The sequence below is a fragment of the Oryzias latipes genome, chromosome 7 (genome assembly GCF_053564925.1).
Source record: "Oryzias latipes strain Hd-rR chromosome 7, Olatipes_Hd-rR_3.1".
Classification (NCBI taxonomy): domain Eukaryota; kingdom Metazoa; phylum Chordata; class Actinopteri; order Beloniformes; family Adrianichthyidae; genus Oryzias; species Oryzias latipes.
Genome location: NC_136243.1, coordinates 22548733 through 22571057, shown reverse-complemented (window position 1 = coordinate 22571057; position 22325 = coordinate 22548733). Strand labels below are relative to the sequence as shown.

The following is a 22325-nucleotide window of genomic DNA, read 5'->3' as shown; positions in this document are numbered from 1 at the left end:
TCAGAAACTGGGTAAGAACGCAAAATCAAAGAGATAATAATAAAGATGCATAAACAAAAAAAGAGGAAGACCAGTCTGAGAGGTCCTGTTGTGATACCAGAGCCTGGAGGCTCTGCTGAATGCTGGGTGTGGCTGCCAAGTACCAGAGAGACTCAATATCACAGTTGTGAGGTTTGCTTTTTTTTTCTTTTTTCGTCAAAGTTTTTCTGTTTTTCTCACTCTTTTCCTTTCATTTGCAACTGTCAAGTAGCAGAACTGAATTCCTGGTTGCAACAGACCATCAAAGATCTATTCTTGCAAACGTTTGTTTCTGGGCTTCACATATTTTCAGTTAAATCTACAAGAACATAACAGGAACTAAACCGGCTTTTGAGAAGAGTCAGTTTGATAGTTTTCTAAAAAAAAAAAAGATTTATTTTATTTTCATTGAACATGTTTTAAGTAAGTCATTGTTTAAATAAATTTAGATTTACCAGTGTCTTTCTGCATGAGGAAAAAAAATGACTTGACCTTGACCCTTAGACCCTCGACCCCACATGAATTTTCACATCAACAGATCGTTGTGTCTCTGACAACAAATACCTTTGGATGTAGTGATTATGAATGGCAGCAGCAAATTGCACTTCTCATTCTCACATGTGTGTGCGGAAAAGGTCGGCACTAGGACCTACTATGAGCCACATAGCAGGGAGGAAGCAGCTTTGGGACTCCTCTCTTAAACTTTTAGAACAATCCATTTCCCAAAGAGAGTGTGAGGGAGACAGACTGAAGTGGATGGCCCAGGACCTGGATGCACAGCTCTGAAAATTGGGAGCAGGATTCAGAGTTTGGGATAACTCTGACTTAAGCGGCCAAGAGAGAGGTGGAATATAAATAAACACCTTTTGTGGAAGTGTGTCCTCATTAGGAAAAGTGAAGGAGCTACAGAGAGGGGTAAGTGTTTTCTTTCAAAAGTGGAATTAAACAAACAGACTCAATCTTCCAAAAGCTCTTGACATGTGTTGATGGAGAGCAAGGGATCTAATCTTTGTAATACTGCCTTTTTCTCCCAAACCTGTCATTTAGTGAAAGTGAAGCCTTTGAACTGAGATTGAGGCTAGAAAGGAGGCAGTTAGTCCTATGAAGAGAGGAAAACATTCCAGCTGGCTTTGACACACAGGAAGTGGTGTGAAAAGTGGATTTAGATCATTTTGGTCAAGTTTGTCTGTGATGCCAAGAGTTTTCAAGATTTTTAGTGAGTTATGATTATTTTTCAGGCATATGGAATCCTCTGAATGAGTCAAGTTGCAGTCAAAGGGAAAACAGAAAGTAGAGGCAAGATTTTAGTATGTAAAAAAAGTGGTTTCTACAAATTTCAGTGGGAACTCGTTTACTACTCAGCAAAGTCCAGGGACATCGGGTTACCTTGTGTTTCTCTCCCCCTTGTCTTTTTCTAGCTGTCTTTCTCTCCTCTCATGTTACACAACCCTCTAAAGACGTGTAGATTGTGATGAGCTCCAATGTCCCAAGTAAAAAAGTTGGTGGGGTTTTCTGAGGGAGGGGCCTCTTGTTTTCATGGGTGTGCTTCTGATCAATTTTTGAGTTTAATCGGACACTTTGCAATTGTGTGTTTGTGGGTGTGCAGTCATGCATGTGTACTAAACACAGACTTCATGCCTGCCACTCCTACAAGGGAATTCCTTTCGGGCTTTGACGGGGGGGGTGGATGTGACGATGAATAAACATTTACACGCACAAACTAACATTCAATTAGCTCATGTAACTCCTGCTGCTTTTAGAGGATTTGAGATCATTTAGAAGAAAATGTGGACATGCTGATGGATCGAAGCATGATTGATGATTTAAGACACCAATTTTCACAAATCTGCAAATAGAATATAGTTAATATTCCCCTATAGATTCAGGTAAGTCAGATGAGAACCTTTTCACATTTACAATCATGACCCAAGAAAAAGGATCATAATCGCAGCAAGCAAGGAACAAAAGGTTTACCATCACAACAAATAAAATGTGTACTTTCATAACAGTTTGTGAAATAGAGTACATATAAAGGCAAATGTTTAAAAATGTGTGCAACCATCCCAGGCTTTAGCTTGAACCAACTTTTTAAATGATAAAAAAAGAAAAATAAACTTAAATAAGTTCTGCGTCTGCAGTAATCTGTATGGGAAATCTATGTTAAAAGATTAACTTTCAGCTTGTACCACCATCATGTGCAAAAACCACTTTTACAACAAAGTTGCACCAGCCACAGTACTTATTCTATTTGATTAGTTTTTTCCACACGTTAAATTCTTTCATACAGAGTTTACCTCACACAAAACAAAAGCATTCCCCTGAAACCACAGCTGTCATTCAGACCTCTCCCTTTGTCAGAATTAAGTTTGAATCCGTTCACATTGTGCCGTGGCTGGTGCGCTGCCTTCACTGTCAGTGCGACATTTGTCACATAACCTCAGGGGTTGTTTCTCTGACAGCAAACAAATATGACATATTTTTCACATTCTGACAGCAAATATCATTAACTTTGTTACTTTGCTACTCATATGTTTCTGATTCAGAAAGGGTTCTGTCTGTACCTGGTATCAATTTGAAATAGTGTTTGCAGGGCCAGTGCTAAAAAAAGATGTATAAACTAGTGTTCCTATGTGAATGGGGGGCAGATGGACAGTGCTGTTTTCCCCTGCAGACAAAGATGTCTGTGATTATTCATGACCCTCTCAGGTTTCCCTTTGAAGTTGAGTTACAGCTTTCCCTATGTTAGCTCCAGTGTATTTGCAGGCACAATTGTGTATATAGTGTGTGTGAGTAAGTATGGGATAGAGAAAAAGAAAGAAAAGAAAACAAAACAACTCAGATGCCATTGAAGTGCAGACTGTCACCTTTTATTCCATGGGTTGAACAAAAAGATTGCATAAAAATGTGAAAAACTAAAGCATTTTTTTAACACAATCCCTTCATTTCATGGGCTCGTAAGTAATTGGACAATTGACTTCCATGCTATTGCATGGGCAGGTGTGGGCAGTTCCCTAGTTATGTCATTATGAGTAAAGCAGATAAAAGGCCTGGAGTTGATTAGAGGACTCGTGCTTGCATTTTGAAGATTTTGCTGTGAACGGACAACATGCAGTCAAAGGAGCTCTCCATGCAGGTGAAAAGAGCCATCAATAAGCTGAGAAAACAGAAAAAAACATGCTAGAAATTTCTACAGTATTAGGAGTGGCAAAATCAACAGTGTGGTACATCCTGAGAAAGAAGGAAAGCACTGGTGAACTCAGCAACGCAAAAAGACCTGGACGTCCACGGAAGACAACAGTGGTGGATGATCCCAGAATCCTTTCCATGGTGAAGAGGAACCCGTTCACAACAGCCAACCAAGTGAACAACACTCTCCAGGAGGTAGGCGTATCAATATCCAAGTCTACCATAAAAAGAAGACTGCATGAAAGTAGATACAGAGGGTACACTGCAAGATGTAAGCCACTCATAAGCCTCAAGAATGGGAAGGTAGATTGGACTTTGCTAAAAAGCCTCTAAAAAAGCCAGCACAGTTCTGGAAAAACATTCTTTAGACAGATGAAACCAAAATAAACCTCTACCAGAATGATGGTAAGAGAAAAGTATGGAGAAGCTCATGATCCAAAGCACACTACATCCTCAGTAAAACACTGTGGAGGCAGTGTGATGGTCTGGGCGTGCATGGCTGCTAGTGGCACTGGGACACTGGTGTTTATTGATGATGTGACACAGGACAGAAGCAGCCCTATGAATTCTGAGGTGTTCAGAGACATTCTGTCTGCGCAGATCCAGGTGAATGCAGCCAAACTGATTGGGTGGCGTTCATAATACCGATGGACAACGACCCAAAACATACAGCCAAAGCAACTCAGGAGTTCATTAAAGCAAAGAAGTGGAATATTCTTGAATGGCCAAGTCAGTCACCTGGTCTTAACCCAAATGAGCATGCATTTCACTTGTTAAAGACTAAACTTCAGACAGAAAGGCGCATAAACCAACAGCAACTGAAAGCCGCTGCAGTTAAGGACTGGCAGAGCATTCAGAAGGAGAAAACCCAGCATCTGGTGATGTCCATGAGTTCAAGACTTCAGGCTGTCATTGCCAACAAAGAGTTTTCAACCAAATATTAGTAATGACCATTTTGTTTTCAGTTATTTCATTTGTCCAGTTACTTACAAGCCCATGAAATGAAGGGATTGTGTTTAAAAAAAATGCTTTAGTTTTTCACATTTTTATGCAATCTTTTGTTCAACCCATGGAATAAAAGCTGAAAGTCTGCACTTCAATGGCATCAGAGTTGTTTTATTTAAAATTCACTGTGGTAATGCACAGAAACTAAATTAGAAAAAGTGTGTCTCTGTCCAAATATTTATGGTCCTGACTGTATATTGACTAAATCCGCAAAGATGAAAGAAAACGCACTCAGTAAAGAGACTTAAAAGAGAGGTGGATTCGGTTATTTGTGAATGCATCTAAAAGAATTGATTGATTTCATAAATTGTTTTTCTTCAAGTATTAAAAATAATGGAACAATACAAAATTGTTTAGTAACCATATGCGTGAATCTGATAACAATTAAACAAGAATAAGACTTTTTTTTTTTCATAAAACTGTCTGCTTGGAATAGATTGTTCATTTATGACAGCAATTAGCCGTCTACACTAAAGTGAAGTAGAGAGTGAGAGGAGCGGATCTCATTTGACTTAAATGCTCAATTTAGTCTTTTTGACTTGTGTATCTAAAACTCATATTTTGACTTTAAAAAATGTTTATGATGAAAGAAAATTAACAATAAAATATTTTATATAACATCCCATGCTGCTTTATCAGTTTGTATTTATTTCATATCTAAGAAAAAAATGGAACAGCACATTTTAGAAAGTACCATCAACTTGACTTTGCAATGTTTTAATTAAGATGCCATTGTTAAATAAAAGCAAAAAAAAAACATACAATAACTTCCAATCATTTGTCGTGCATAAAATTGAGCTTTGTAAAAAATATTTTAAGCTAATTTTTCATACCCCATAATTTCATGTTTGGCTCCTTTATTTGCTAACTTTTCCAAGCATGACTGCTTCATAGGATGTGTCAAAAGTGGATATTGTTCTTCAGTTTTAGTAGTGTAAAATGTGTGACTTAAAATGAGACCACCTGGCTTTATCTGTTGCAATAATCAGCTTTTTTTTTTTAATCTTTTTTTTGTTTGTTTTATCTTTGTTCTTTGAACTGAAGTTGTCTAATCCCTGGAAATCTTTTCACCATAACCTTGCAAATTTCTTCTTATGTTGGATTATTTTATTTTAAGCTAAACAATATCGTTTTTTAAGCAAAACAGATAAATGAAGGACACTGTTTTTATTTAAAGGGGAAAAAAGATCAATAAGATAAGATCAATAAAAAGTATGGAGGCTCAGACTGTGTGAAACTGTGAGAGAGTATTTCAAGGTTCAAATACAAACCCATGACTGTGTTCATCTTTTTGGGTCAGTGCACAGTTTGCAGTAAGAACATCTGGTGACATAAACCCATTTGAATGGTCTGTCTGAAATTTGTGGGAAAGGCAAAAAAGGGCAGAGTTCATCCTCAGGGTTTTATGTCTGCATGCAGGAGAAAACAGGTCTCTGCTGTCACTGCATGTCAGTGGTTTGAAATATAAATGCAGAGGTAAACATAATGGTAAATACAATCAATGTTCAAAACACTCAATTGCTTTGTATTTATGGTTGCTATTGAATAGTATAGAATATTGCCATCATGTAGGAGTATGATGAAATTTAAGGGCTCTTTTTTTGTAAATTTTCTTCATCTTTGTCATGTGCTTTAGCTTGATAACAAAATAAAATTAAAACTCCAGCTTTATGTGGAATATTGCAAAGGAGGAATCTTGATTCCTAATGCAGATAAGCGAAGAACAATGCTGGATTGATAACGTGCGATATCTCCATTCCTCAGTAACTCCAGTTGACGTTGCTTTGTAAACAACATCTCGTGTTGTTTGAAGGAAAGTCTTTTCAGCAGAAATACCAGCAAACCTTGTTTGACATTCATAACTTTTGGCCAGAACTCCTGACAGACACGTGCGGGATTCTTTGTGTAGTCTTTCATCTTTGTGCGCTTTACAAAATCACAAATGATACATTTCTGTTTGTTGACTTTTCCAAATGTTGAAAAACTGACATTTGTGTGAGCCAGACTTAGATTGCTGAAAATATGGGTCTGACAGTTGTTACTTCAAAGGGCTACCTGCATCTGTGTGTTCCTTTTCTTATGTGCACTTTATGAAGTGACAAATGTGTAGACATGCCTGCTCATTCTGCATTCAATGCTTCTATGACTTTCAGCTATGGCTGATCTATCTTTTCAAGCATATGCACGCAAGACAAACACACTAGCTGATAAATCATCCAAATACTGAGGCCTATGTTACTGCAAAAAAAAACAGTATAGTGATCCTAATCTGTTGACTTAGTGCACATCTGCTGTTTTGAATTGTTTCACTGCCAGTCATTTTGTCTGTCTGAGTCTGGACTTTTTTGATGACACTGTCTTGTCTCACTTTTTTAGCCCTTTATACCAAATAGTAGTTAAACCGCAGCCTGTCTGGACATGAAGATCCGTCATCTTATTGCCATCGACCGCACAAAATAGTTGATTTTCCTTTGTATTTATTAAGTTTACACTAAAGGATCGGTTTTGGTTTTGCTTGTTAAAATGCCTTATTGGCTCCAAAAACGTCAGTTTTTGACAAATTTGATCAATATAAGATAGAAAAAAAAATACCATCACTTGAGGAATGTGGTTTGTACATGTGCATGTACAATGTTCACGTAAGTAGATGTATGTTTAGGTTTGTTTGTGTTGGATACCCATCAAACACGTCCACAAGCCTTAAGCTCAAGGTTAGAAGTAATTCCACTTACATAAAAAGGAGAATGCTCAGAATGCTGAAGGATAAGCTTCTGACTAAATACTCCAGAAGGACAAATTCAGAAAATGTCAAACTAAAAGCATCTTTTTATTCACCTCTGACTACAAAACTGAATTTTCTATTTGTTGTCAAGATTCATTTTAAGGTCAATTTTGGAGCTAAATTATTATATTTATGGAACTTTTGAGTAAAAATAATGATTTGACAGTTTTTACAGCAGTAAATGCAACTTTAACTGAACTCTCACAGCAGGTCACCTTCAGACATGAAAACATATGGAGCTGCACTGGAAAGTAGCCACTTTATCTCTTTCACCATAGCTCTGCTCACACACTTAACATGGCATGCTGCTAACAGACAGAGGATGGGCCTGGGAGGTCCCACACAGACAGGTGGTTGACATCAGCCATAGGAGGAGGTAGGGTGGGGGTGGGGGTATTTGTGTGTGTTATGTTTGGGGGGGGGGGGGGGGGGGTGAAGAGGCAGAGAAGCAAAGACAGAGAGATTGATGATGGAGTGATGTGGAGACCACACATAGAAAATGCCAGGGCCGTGTCTTTAGTATTCTGTGTGTGAGACCATCATTAATCAAAACATTGAACGTTTTTTTTTTCCACACTTCTCAGACTAGGAATATATTTAATTTAACATTTATTAATAACAATTTATTGATTTTTTTTTTTTTTTTTTGCAAAAAACAAAATATCAGACACACTGGATGTGCCACTACTTAGTCCTAGGTCTAATCTGGTTTAAAGTGGTGTTTCTAACCCTGTGTTTCTTTGCAGAAGTACCCAAACTACGGTTTAAATACCTGCAATTGGACATAAGGCTACAAAAGCAGCAAGGAGGTTGTGAATATGCCCTGAGGTTTAGAGAGTAACTGGGAAAAAGTAAACCCCAGTGACAAATGAACAATTCCACGTTTGCTTTAGGGCTCATAATGGAGCAGTTTTAAAGTTAAAGTCCCATTAGTTGTAAATGTCTTCTCCGCATTTGACCCATACAGCGGTGAGCTGCAAAGACAGCTGTGCTCAGGAACAATTTGGTGGTTTAACCCCCAACCCAACCCCTACTTTACATACTAAATAGGAGATTTTCCTCCAGTTTGTTATCTGGACCTGCTGTTATGTTTGTTACAACCTTTGTCACAACAGTTAGGAATCAGAAATCCATCCATCTGTTTTCACAATCCATGGAATCCCTTTCGGACTGACGTGGCGGCAGGAGCCAGGGCCAGGGCGGAATCAGAACCCCCCCCCCATCCTAACTTGTTTTGAATTATGGGTCAACCTCTGATTTCTCTCTGATTTAGAAGATCGTAGGTTTGATTGCCGCCTAGCCCGCACATGTGTCAAAGTTTCTTTGGGCAATACACTGTATCCCACTCTGCCTCTGGTGGTCACAGGTTCCACCAGTGTTCATCAGAAGAGCCGCCATCAGTGTGTGAGTTTGTATGAATGGGACTGTGACTGTAAAGGGCTTTACGCCATTTACCAGTCATTGCTGAGCGACTAACTGCACTGCTCATATTCTTTGAGTGACTCAGAGACTAACATTCCAGAAAGCAGCACATATCACCCATGATTGAAATCCAATCATGTTGTCAGTTTTACCAGTTCAGTATTGAAATGTAACAACATCAGAGTATTTCCTATCCCAACGTGCAAAATTATTACAGAAATACATAAATATCAAAGTTAAAGTCCCGTTAGTTGCCGTTCAACTGAGTGTGTGAAAACTCTTTTCCACTTTTGACCCATCCCCTCAGGGAGCAGTGAGCTGCAGTCACAGTCACGCTCAGGAACCATTGAGTGGTTTTAAGACCTCAATCCAGCTCTTTATGCTGAGGTCCCATTCTTAGTCTTTTTAAAATGACCCAACTGGGGATTCAAACATTCAACTCTCAGTTCCACTCAGTACATTCAAATTTCAGATAAATCATTGATTTTTATTTTTTACTCAGCTATTTTTTTTAACTTACAAAAATTGTCATATTGTTCTAACCAAAGACTCAATTTGTTTTTAATGAATTAGCCACAGCCCTAGCTGTTCATCAACTTAGCATTTTAAAGTTTTATTCAAATCAAGACATGCAAAGTCCAATTGATGGTTTATTTTAATTGATTTAAAAATTGTATTCAATATTTAACTCATCCTTTAGAAACTATGAGTTTCTGCAACTTTTTGCTGTGTTTGTCAAGTTATTTTTTTATGTGGTAGATGTTTAAAACAGAATTGTAGTTTCTTGGCCAAAAAAAAGCATTACTTTGGTAGCATAAAAGGGTTAAAACATTGTGTAATTTTGTCATATCCATCGAGCTGCATTTTTTCCCCAAAAGACCTTGCCATTTAAAAAACTAAAGCAATTTGAACTTCTATCTTAATTGCAACTTTTTTAGCGGGTATATTCTTGGGATTTTGTCATCAAAATAAAGGCTTTGCACATTTTCTTTAACTTATAAGAAGATGACAATTACAAAAGTGTCAGTAACCATATATCAAGTGGAGTTGCTCGATCGTCATAAGAATAAATGTGAAGAAAGATTATTTCTGTTTCTTTTGTGGTTACCAGCAAAACAATGCTAACATCTGTCCCAACCTATGCTTAAGTTACATCAGCACACCAACACCCATGCTTGTGGTATCAAATAACAGCAGCTTAAATATGACGTAATGGAAAACTAGAGCATTTGAAGGCATATCTGCCTATGTTTATTCTAATTTAGGCAAATGTTTCTGGTGGGCGACTCTCTGTTTATTACTATTCTGCTTTTTTATTTACAACGCCTCACGGAGATTTACGTGTGGGAACTCCTGCACCTATTTTGTGTGACGTATCACACAAAAATGTATACGCCAGGAGCAGCAAAATGTTTTAAAAGCACCGTCAGGTTGTTAAACGAGTCAAGTTAGGCTCAGCATGAGGGAAATGGGGGGGCGTTAAATGACTCACACTCACATTAGTGAGGAATCTGTTTCAGCGATGCATCTCACATTCATTTCACTGTTTTTAATTTAGGTTATATAACACACAGACTGATCTTTTCACATGAGGATTGGGATCTGTAAAAGCGTATTGAAGTTACACTTGGTTTCACTGGGTAAAGAATCCACAACTATCGTCTTTTAGTTTTTCATGCATGAATAACTTTTCCTGATTCAGTTCACGCAAATGATGGAAAAAAAACAAAGCCAAAACATTGCATCTTTTTATAAATTGCTCCATACTTTGTATTCCCTTTAGTCTTTCATTCCTCCTCCAACCTTGAACTGAAACCCTGTTTTTTGAATGTTCATCGACTGTGTTGTGCAATTTTTTATACATCCTTCTATCATCCATCTGTATACCAACATCCAGAACCCATTATGCCTCCCCATCCCTTGATGTCTGATTCCCTCCTCTTCATCCTTCTGTCGTCATCCCTGTTCGTTGCCAGGCAGGCATTCTTGCATCTGGCCCGTCCTCGTCTTTCTTCCCTGCTGTGGGATTTTCGATTCTCACCAGGAAGGGGGGAGTTACTGTATTAAGGACATGCCAAAAGATTAACCACTTGTCATGAGAAGATTGTTGAATGTCAAGGTCATAAAAACCAGGGGTCTGGAAAACATGTTAATCATTTTGTTCATCCTGTCTTCAATGCCTGGAGGACTGCATACCCCCTCACCCCCACATCCACAACTACACAGCAGGGGGAGAGACTGAGGCTGGGTCCAATTATAGAGAGGAAGAAGTAGGAAAGTGCCTTTCATTGACCCGACTGTGCTTCTGAGGCTTCATCTAACTGCTAAATAAACCAACTTTAGGTCGGAAGTTTGTGTTTTGTCCCTTATAAGAAATGATACACAGTTTGCCTCTTTTTTTAGTGCCTAGACCACACGTGTGGTCCTGATACACATAACAGGTCATGCTTATCATTTAAGCTCAGTGATGCATTGCACCGTACTGGCTCTGTTTTTTAAATTCTGTTACTTTCCAGACTGTAAGGTAAACATTTGATGCCTGTGTCCAGGCTTGGTGATTATAAATTGTTGTTAGCTTTAAGCAATCATCTTGAATATAAAAGTACTCTGTAGGACTCAGTAGTACTGAGACATTTTTTAAATGATATTTTGACATCTGTATGAAAATCAGGTTGAATCAGATGTCATTGTATCAAACTACACAAGTTTTTTTTAGTTTATTCATTTAATTTTAGCCTAAATACAATAGAAGTTTTTTTGCATTCCGAAATAACCATTTATGGAAATACAATTTTCTTTCTGGAATCAGACTGTAAGGCTACAAATGAAGAAAACCTTATTTAACATTTATTTTCAAAGAAATTTGTCCTAAAGTAAAAGTTAAATAAAAGGTTGTTAAAATTGAAGTGTTTACACTTCCATCACGAGGATTAATTTATTTTTATCTTAACGATCGATGCTGAAAAAATGTAAGCCTCGCTGCACTGTCACACTTTTCCTTTCTCTCAGATTGAATCCTTTCACACCTGGCAAATCTTGACACATGGTAAGGTGGTGTGCTCCTGTGGATTCACGGTTTAGCCACTTGTAATGTAAAACATAAAAATGTCTCACATGATTCTAGGTCATAACAGGTCCATGAAACTCTAAACCCAAAAGCTGATAATAACGGTTTACAGCCTTGAGGGCTACAAGGAATTTCAAGGCCTCCTGAGACTGTGTGTCAGTTTTCTAGGCAGAAAAGAAATGTTGCTTTTATTTATTTATTTATTTGTTTGTTTGTTTGTTTTTTCTAGAGAGGAAAAAAAAAAGAAATGTTGCTTTTAGTGGATTGGTGTAACTTTGTGCTTTTCCACTGCCACCTGTCATTTCACATGTTTATCAGCAAGTATTTTTGTTAAAAAAAAAAAAAAAAAACTACACTTGAACACTTGTTCGCTCTTGGCGCAGACGGTATTTGCATTATCCTGAGAGTAAAGTTAACAACACAAGCAGACACAAGCCTAACAGTCATTCCAGTTCTAAGGCTGAAATTTCTTGGAAGGGAAACTGAAATTCTTTTGTCCGTTGCAGTGAGAGCCGTCTTTAGAGGCCGCAATGGAAACAAAGGCACAAGACAGTATCATTAGGAAGCCATCAGAAAATAAAGCTTTAAATGTAAACAGGGACCAATGCATGATGAACCAAAAGAACTTGGAACAGCAGGTACAATTCCAGAAGGCAAAAACAGCGAGTGACAGAACTGATAGACCGACGGAAAGATCCAGGACCTGTAAAGACTTGAAACACAAGGATCAAGAAGATGTGCTCCACATTATGGCTCCATGCTTCTTTGACACCGCTCAGATGCTCCTGACAGGCGTGTGTGTGATTTCACAATAAGTGATGATGAAATCAAACTAAATGTTTATGTCACAAACAAATCATTTTCTGTTACGTTTGACTCTGCAGCACACTGAACTGTAAATGTGTTAAAAGTGAAGGTCATGAATTCTGTTTACCATGGCCAAAACAGCTCTATGCTAAGATTGTTACGAATTTGACAAATACGGTATATCCTTAGTGCACAACTCTGACCAGTCATTGGGTTGATTTTTTTTACCCTACTTCATTCCAAATGCTTGTAGGCTGGTGAGGAGCTCACAAGTAGTTCTTTTGTCTCCTTACTGACTCAAAAAAACCTTTTAATGACGTTAGTTTTTTGTTCAGTTTGTAGAATGTATTATCAGCCACAGCAGCCCCTTTAACCCTTGTGCTATCCTAGGCACTTTAACATTGGGAGTTGGGTCATCTAAACCCACTAGACAGTGCGCTGAACCTTTTTTCTTCAATGATTTGTGAACCTCACTGGTGTCCATGGATTACATGAAATCTTTCCACCTTTATCCACCTTTGTCATGGTAGGGAGAACACGTCAATGTAAGGGTGGGGTCATCTAAGATAGCACAAGGGTTAAGGAGGCAGTGGATGTAGCTAAGATATGTGACTGAGACAATCGTTTTGACATGCATCACGGGTGAGTCATGGGAAGATGCGGTGGAAACAATTGGGTAATTTTCCAAAATAAAACATTGTTCTAAGTCAAATCTAAAATAAAACAGAAAAATGTAAGTCAAGGATTCCTTTTGTGTGGCCTGGTGCCAGTTGACTCATAGACCAGTGCCAGTCTGCACCCAGAAACGTTGGATTTGCAATTAGGGACCACTGGTTTGAGGGACACAGATGTGAGAAAATCTCATTACAAAAAGGTATATTGTTGGGGATTCTCTTGTCAATTTGATCCTGGAAATTCTACATGTACTTTGAAATCCCTTATTCCTTCACAGTGCAGTGCAGAAATGCTACCAACTTTCTGTACTGTTGCTAGTTTTGAACAGAAAAAAATACCACTGGTACCCCTGAAACTATCCTGATGAAGATGAACGAAGGTTTGGAACAGCAGGCAGAGACATGAAGGCCTCTATTTCTGCTGCAACATTTTAAAAAGTTTCCATCGATCAGGTAGTCATGTTAAAGCTTCCTAATAATACAGTGCTTACATTTTTAAAGCAGCTGTTGGATTCCTCTTTTTTTTTAGAGACAGATGTGTTCAGTCAGTCAAAATGACAGATTGAGGGTAATAACTCAAAAGTTAAGAAAAACCTACAAATTCAAAAGCACTGTTAATACAAGGGGGTGTGTTTAGGATTTTGGGAGGGGCATACAGTGCCGGAGTTCGGACACAGCTACCTATTCATTTTAAAGGAGCAGGTGTGTCTAATGTTTTACCTGGTACAGTTTGTTACAGTAAAAGTATTTTTCTAAGCCCACACAGTTATTTTGCAGTTTTATTGCAGACCCGTTTTTTCACAACCGCACACTTAAAATCCAGACATACAGCAGTTCCTTTTAGACTTGTGTCGTGAAAAGGGTTCATTGGCTGCTCGGTAGGTGAAATTTAGTATTTCACCATAATGGCTTGTTTTTTGGAAAATAAATGACATTTCCTTCCACATTCCATGATGGAATTATTTTATCAACTTTAAAGTTTAAAAAAAAATTCCATAAAGAATTGTTCTATTTCAAATAGTCGTAATCAGAAAAAAAAATCAGTCATATGAGTTGGCAGCTGTGTTGAATGTGAAGTTGTTTCTTTTTTACTCTTTGAAATAATTTTGTTTTTCCTATGTAAAGAAAATTAAGTATGTTGATAATGTATATCAACACAAAAACATTTGCAACACTATGTTGTAACATCAGTTTGTCTTCTTTGGATTTGAACATAATTAACATTAATTCCCAAACCAAGTCACATTTAACTAACTTAACATTGTCAATGTTCGGCTCACTGAACATTGGAAGAAATTTGCCATCATTTGAGCAAAAAAAGACATTAAATTATGATCAATTCTTAAGCTTCTTTTGCTTATTCTTGCTAGAAATCAATCTAATGTGTTTTATTCTGTTTACATCTGATATTGTGAAATATTTTTTTACTTTTACTTAAAGTATCGTTTTTAATTTTTATTTTCAAAATTTAATCGTAAAATTATGAATTCTAATAGTCCTATCGCCCCTAACTCTGAAGATCCATTGGTGCTTGGTAGTGCAGGTCTATAATGTAGAGAATTAAAGCAGGATGATGTAATTATATGTTTTGTATTATAAGTATGTGTTATTATAAAAAAAAAGCTCAAGGATGAGAAAAATTAGGAACATACAAATGGGTCAGAACTGCACTTTTAAGTAAGACTTGACGGTTTCAAGTCTAGACTAGCTGAAACCCAAGAAGCTACCCTAAGAAGGAATTAACAAGACTAGACTGTCACAACTTAACCCAGGTTAGAGGAGTCAAGCGGAAAGGAAAACAAAACACGGGGAGCAGCTTATAACAGAATGGGAATTCGGAAACTTTAAACAAAGATAGTATCAAAAAAGACTATAGATATTTTAACACAAAGAAATGAAACAAAATCTACAATCATTGCAGGATTGAAGAGTGCATTTTCTTTATCAGCAAATAATCACTCGCTAGTTGGATATGTTTCCCACTGACAGTGTTTTTACTGTACATTTCTTACTTTGGGTGCCTTTTATATCAGGGGTTGTGATGTAGCTGTTGGTCCAGACCCCCCTGTATGTTGGTGTTTTGCAGTACATGGAATAGCTTTTGAAAAAGAAAGAAGGAAAAAAAACGACTTATAGTTTTAACATTTGAGGTGAGGATTCAGAGTTTGCATTTTAGGTAAAAAAAATTTTTGTTTTGCTTTTCTTTTCTGCTCCTTGACCTCTTCTTTACATTCCAAGTATGAGTTTTAACATGTTTTCCGGGAGGAGGCTGCAAAGTGAAAACTTCTCAGGAAAACATTATGGAGAATTCAACTTAACTAGGCTTTCAAGACATTGCATGACATCATTTCACATGCCAGAAGCTTAATTCACAACAGTATGTTGGCTGTTGCATTAGTTTCACGTGGCAAGTCTTTTAAAGTACTGGCAGCCATTTTTTGCACAGATGAGAAGCTCTCATTCCAATTGTGAATAAAATAATGAATGAGAGCAGAAAGTTGTTGGAGTTGCTATTTCTGCCATAAAAAGTGAAAGCCAGAATTCTGCTGCAGTTACAGTTTTTTGGTGATAATTTTTATGTTTAATTAAAGTAGGGGGGGGTTCCTGAAATTGAGACTCATAAGTAAATGAAAGCAAGCTGACCTTGCGGTCATTGCGGCTTGAAAATTATTTCCAGTGGTTGACAGCGGGAGGAACTGCACTAGACGGAGCTGATGAGAGACACAGAAAAACTGTTTATCTTTCCCTCTTTTCCCCTGCATCAGGCTCCCTCCGTTTCATTTCTTCCTCTCACTGTCAGTGTCTCTTTCTCACCCCCTCATAATCTAATATGCTTTTCATCACTCTAAGAGATGTGTGTTTGTTTGAGTGAACTGTTGACATGGCACTCCTGCTCGTCTTTTGACAAGGACTTGTAACTAATGACTAATGCGTCCCGCTGATAGGAAGAAACCCTTGCTAGCTGTAAACCAACCTCACCCGGATGACAGGCAACACTTTTTTTTTCTTTTTTTCATGGTCTGGCCAACTGGTGTTGCTTTCATTGTATATAAACCACATAAAGTGGAAATGCTTAAAAGCACACCACATTAGAAACCACAATTGGTTAACACAATATCGTCAGTACCAGTAAGAGTGTGGCTGGGCTCCAACGCCCTTGGCTTCTTCCTTTCTGTCTGAAGTGTTTACCTCTTATGCTGCCTAACAACTGCTCTGCTCCAGAAATCTGCACCGTCTTGTATTGACCAATAGAAAATAACGATTTTGCATATGCTTTAAACTGAATAAGGATGTTTTTCTAGCTCTTATCATTAAGTTTACAACGTTTAATCCAGCTGACAAGAAATTTATTGCTGGCTGTACATTTCTTGCATTGATGTTCTGTGCAGACAAGTTGCAGCCATGGTCCTGATTCAGAGCTGAAGTAATCCCGTACGCCATTTGTGCGAGTTAAACCACTCTACGGTTGTGACCCCTGTGCTCTGCACCGAACTGTTTATGCTGGCTCCTCTTGTATTAAACAAAAGCCACATATTTTAAGATTTGGATCCTTCAGTAAATGTAAATGTAAATACTGAGCTGCCCAAGGATCAGCTGCCTGTTCAGACCATCACCATATGTGCTGGAGTGGATAAATGCATTTAGCTGGTGTTTGTGGGAGTTTAAAGACATCTATGGGAAGTCCAATCTATTAAGACAAAATAAATGATTTGCTGTAAATCTGATGTGTCTTTTTTATTTTAAATCTGCATTTCTAAAAAGAAAAATATGCACTTGCAAATCCTTCTTTGGTTATTTGTTCATGCCTCAGAAAATCCAAGCCAAAACGTGTGGAATGCCGGGAAAAAAATAGCCTTGAAGCTTCTTAGCTTGTTGGAAAATACCTGAACATAAATTGAAGTTGCTGCATTTTTCTATCGCCGTTGGGTTGATATTTCTGGAGGGAACAGTGTCAGAGAGATTTTGAAATGTGTCAGCTGCTTGAATGTGTTCCTGCATTCTTGTTTACAGGGCAAAGCCACAACACTGACCTCTTGTGGTTATAATTTGTTATACTACTTAAGTGAAAAAAAAGTTTTCTTTTTTAATCACAGAGGTTTGATTTTAAATTGTCATATTTTATTGTACATATGTAATTAGGTGTATATTAAACTGCTCAAATCAAGCCAAAGGACCCATGGTGAAAATCTATAAACTTGAGAAAACATTTCTTGGCATGAGTTACAAGAAAATATAGCAAAGAAATGAAAGCAAGATAATGTAAAAATTTCATACAAATTCTAGTACTTTATGCAGGTTGGCATGGAAAAAAGTTTTGTCCGCATATGCGCAAAAGGCATCAAAGCACAACTTATATTCTCAGAAACAACTTTACGTCCATCATCACATGCCTGTCCTTATTCCTAAAACAAATTTGATAAAGGCCGTATATGTGAGTACATCCACTGTTATTTGGTTTCAAAACTACACAGCTGAAAAATAAAAATGGCACAATATAAAAGTACAATGAATAATGGATAATTGGATTTATCTGCGCTTTTCATGACACTCAAAGTGCTTACATTGTGTCCATTATTCATTCACTCCTCATTCATACTTGGGGACGGTAAGCTGCCCTGGGGCAGACTGACAGAGGCGTGGCTGCCAGTTTGCGCCTACGGCCCCTCTGACCATCACCGGGACCATTCATGCACATTCACACACCAGTGGAGCCACACTGGAGGCAAGGAGGGTGAAGTGTCTTGCCCAAGGACACAGCGACATTTTGGCTGGTGGGAGCGGGGATCGAACCGCCAACCCTTCGGTCATTGGACGACCCGCTCAACCACCTGAGCCACTGTCGCCCCATAATGAAGCATTCTTTCAACATTCAAAATGGACAATCAAAATCATAGAGCATAATAAAGGTGATCAGATAATTTACAATGCCTGTGAATATTAAAAGTAGCAATCAATAATTTATCAAAGGTTTTCCATTCAAACATATAGCAAGTTTCATGTTTGTTTTTCGCCAGTATAACCCAGGACTTACTTAATTATGAAATACAGATGAAAAAGAATAAATGAATAAATGAAAGTGAAATTGTATTTAGTCTTCCTGTCTGTGTTTCACAGAGCCGTGGTTCAGGGGGTCCAGATGGCAGGCACCAGGGGCCTGCCCTGCACTGGAGTCTGGCTGTAGAGTCCGCGGGGGGCCCACACTTCAACAGGACACATTCCAAAGGTGCATAGCCTTTAAACAGCCTCTGCTGTAGCATACGAGCCAAGACACAAACACAGATGTTACTGCAGCACTGCAAATGAAGAAAACATTTGTAACTCAACTGAGCAATAAACAAAAAACATGTCAAATCCTCAAATGTTCATCCTCTACCATTAAGTGTTTACATGAAATTTCATGAATAAGTTATAATACATGTATATGTCAATGTTACATTTAGCTCCGATGTGTTGTATTTTAATGGTGGCTTAATTCTACACACTGAAGGCTATTGTCTTCTCACACTCCTCTTTCTAGATAGTAAAGTATTACCATCTTACACAAATGCATGTTGGTCAATATTATTATTGACTTATTAATTTATGAACTGGAATGAACTGTTGAAATTTAAGGTCACTTTGACTTGCATTGCATCAAATCTGTCTGATTTTCTCTTCAGAATAAAAACGTTTTCAAAAAGCCAATGTTTGATTAATTTTCAATAGTTCAATCAATTTCTTTCATAGTGAGAAAATGATTAATTATTATTTATTTTTCCAAATAATTTTTCCAAATTATTCTCTAAGAGTAGCATCTCGGAATTCTGTTTTTAAACACCTTTTTAGTGGCGGTGGGGTTATTCGCTTAACCAACATGTTAATAAAGATAAGAATTATTCTGATAGATTTTTTGCAATAACAGCTGATATTTATCTGGCAACTAGGAGTTAGAAAAAGACCTCACTTTTTGCGTTTTTCAATTGAATTTCATATACTTTAATTTCCTAAAAGTCATTGCTCAAAAGAAACCAGAGATTTCATAGCATTCATACAACAGTGTTTAAATGCAGTCCTCAAGGGTTTGTGTCCTGCTTCTTTTCTATCCTTCCTGACCTTGCTGTTTCTTGTCGTTTCTTTTTGAGAAAGCTCATCTGATTAATGTCATCAGCAGCATAAATATTTGAAAAAGCAGGACTATTGGGATTGGATAGTCTTGGTTTTACAATCTGAAATATTAATATTTTTAATGAAACCTTTAACTTTAAATGGAAAACATTCCTTTTTTTTGTTATCTTGCCTTAGGACGTGTGCCCATGAGGTCGTCACCACTGGTCCTGCTCCTCCTGATTGGCGTTCAGGCTGTATTGAACATGGGAGATGGATTGGACCGAACCACCAGGGCATCCAGCCACAAAACAGGACAGCAGAGAGCAGCCAATCACAGAGCGCAACAACTGGAGAGAGCAGCGAAGGACCAACTTTCAGAAGACCGGACTTCACAGCACCATCACAGGACCAGCCACCACAAGACCAAGAAGCCCCACCGAGCAGCTTCACACACACAGGATGGAAGCTCCATCATCAGCTCCCCCGACCCTTTCAGCCCGGTGGTGGACCCCAAGATCTTCTCTAAGAAACGTTACCGACCCTCACCCCGTGTGGTCTTCAGCGAGGTGCCTCCATCGCACGATGCTCTGGACGATGAGGGCTATGGCATTGATGGCATTAGGGGCATCAGGGTAAAACGCAGAGCAGAGTTTCAGACCAAACACCGCGGAGAGTTCTCAGTATGTGAGAGCAAAAATATCTGGGTGGGGAATCTGACAAAAGCCACAGACCTTACAGGGAAGGAAGTGACGGTCCTACCCAATGTTACAATCAACAATGTAGTGAAGAAGCAGTTTTTCTACCAGACCACGTGTGCGTCGCCCACGCACAGGGTTGCAAGTGGGGGACGTCCTGGGGGCCGTGCTGGGGGCCGGAATGGCAAACAAGTCTCCAAATCAGACAACTCTGACTGCCTTGGCATTGACAGTCGCCACTGGAACTCCTACTGCACCAACACACATATATTTGTTAGTGCCCTGACCACATATGAGGGGCGGACAGCATGGCGCTACATCCGCATCAATGCAGCATGTGTGTGTGTCCTCAGTCGGAAGAATTGGAATAAAAATAAGAAGCCCTGACCAGGAAGGACTTTTGACCACCGAACTATGAACCAATCACACACACATACTTCAGATAACAGCCATTTCATTGCCAATACTGTAGTCCTTGGTGCCCACTTCCGATCATACATCTTCACACACTCTCTCAACAAGAACACGTACTGTCATCCCTCCTCCCCAGCCCTACCTCAGTCAAAAAGTCCTGGTTGTTTTTAAGTTATGAGGACTGCATGTCATATTTATGGTTTATACAGTCTAATATGAAAATATTTACAGTATGTGTATATAAAAATGAATTCATGCTTTATTGTTTATGTCTTTGTTGTGTTGTTAATGCTGTTATTTATTAAACACCTCAGTACTTGCCTGGTTTTTGTGTCCATTTAAATTTTTCTGTCATTTTAGTGACAGCATTAGTAAACGGTTTCAGAAATTATTTTTTATTTACTTTTGACTGATTACTTTCACTTCTAAGGTTAGGTTTGTTTGGACATTTTTCTGATACTTCGCCCTTCTTTTGTGCTTGCATTTCTGTTCATCACAAATGATGACACATCACTTAAAGCTGCATTTCAAGCTCTTCGAATGCATCGTTAAAAGAATGTTTTAAAATCACAGAAAAAAAATATGTTTTTTAGACGACACCAGTGTTTCAGAAATCACAAAGCTTTAGTCTAGGACAGGCGCACACTAAGGTGGACAAAATGTAAGATAAAAAGTCAAAGAAATTATTTAGCACGGAATTCATTTTTTAATGCTAGTCAGAATAAATCAGAATTATACAATTTTACTCCAAATGATACTTTTATCTTGGTCTTCTCTCACTGTTCTGGGCTCAATTATACCAGTTTAATTTCCGACTAATCTTTGAGAAAGAACAGCTGTTCATGTTTAAAGCAAAACATGAAAAAAGCAAAAATATAAAGCAGCTTAATTGAGCAGTTTGCTGTCAGGAACTGCATTAAACATGACAGATCTACATCACCACTGCACTACAGAAGAACATGTTCCAGGCCAACAGTCTCATAAAAAGATAATAACTTTGTTATTGATTTCAAGTGTGTTTAACCCTTGTGCTATCCTAGGCATTTTAACATTGGGAGTTGGGTCATCTAGACCCCCACTAGACAGTGCGCTGAACCTTTTTTCTTCAATGATTTGTGATCTTCACTGGTGTCCATGGATGACATGAAATCTTTCCACCTTTATCCACCTTTGTCATGGTAGGGAGAACACATCAATGTAAGGGTGGGGTCATCTAAGATAGGACAAGGGTAAAAAGCTATTGAACTGTGTGTATTTCATACACTGCTTGTGAATTTGCTAAGTTTCGATCAAACAAGAAAGACTCTTGTAGTCAGTTCTCCTCTTTGCGCTGTTATTTATTTGTCTATTGACTTCAGAGCTGATTTATTAAAACAAACTATTTTAATTTGTGTCATGATGAGAACAGTTATAAAATTTTAAAAAGGTGTTTTTTTCCCTGCCTGCTTCTGGCTTATTCTTTTACAAAAGATTTTTGACGTTTAAAGTTAAAACGTGGACATTTTTTTATTTTACTTAGAAAAGACATAAATGGAGACTATTTAAAATACACTTAAATGCAGTTATTGTGTTCTTGAAAGGGAAATGAAATTCAGAATTGGGGTTGTGGAGAAAAGAGATGAAGATGGGAGATCACTCTGATGAAGAATAAATTAGGGGGGAAAAACGCTTTTGTGGTTTTTGTCGTCAAAATTTTTCTGCACGATAACCTCCAACGAAGTTATGAACAATAAGTGAAAGAAGATAAAGTACATGGGGCAAAAAAATGTCAAAGTCAGAAAAAAGCTGAGGGAGTAGGAAAAGTGATGTTCATAAAAGAGTATGGGTACTGGTGTGGGTGAGGGAATGCAGCTAGAGGAACAACAGATGGAGAGTAGAGAGGTAGGATGAAAGAAAGGGGGTTGAAGGGAGCATTTGGAGATGAAAGAAAACGAGGGAAAAAGAGCTGAAGCCCAATGGATTCCAGCTGTCATCAGGTAGCAGGTGGGGTTCTGAGAACAGGTTACCAGTCCTGTGCAGAACTCTCCTGTCGTTAGTAGGGAAAAAAATGCTCTAACAAGCATATTTTAGAATGACAGCTTAACCCTTGTGCTATCCTATGAGGTCCAGATGACCCGATCCTTACATTGACGTGTTATCCCTACCATGACAAAGGTGGATAAAGGTGA

The 22325-nt window shown here is 38.1% G+C and overlaps 1 protein-coding gene across 2 annotated transcripts; it reads left to right on the top strand.

Annotated features, from left to right (window-relative positions):
• Positions 1 to 740: 740 nt before the first annotated feature.
• ngfa (nerve growth factor a (beta polypeptide)) lies at positions 741 to 20478 on the top strand. 2 transcript variants are annotated; one of them, XM_004070730.5, is made up of 3 exons: positions 741 to 933; positions 18077 to 18185; positions 19244 to 20478. In XM_004070730.5, the coding sequence occupies exon 3, from the start codon at positions 19255 to 19257 to the stop codon at positions 20128 to 20130; it is 876 nt and encodes a 291-aa protein (XP_004070778.1). In that variant the 5' UTR covers positions 741 to 933; positions 18077 to 18185; positions 19244 to 19254; the 3' UTR covers positions 20131 to 20478. The 2 variants fall into 2 exon arrangements, with proteins under 2 accessions (XP_004070778.1, XP_078806725.1); XM_078950599.1 differs by lacking the exon at positions 18077 to 18185 and having other exon boundaries at positions 796 to 933.
• Positions 20479 to 22325: the final 1847 nt, after the last annotated feature.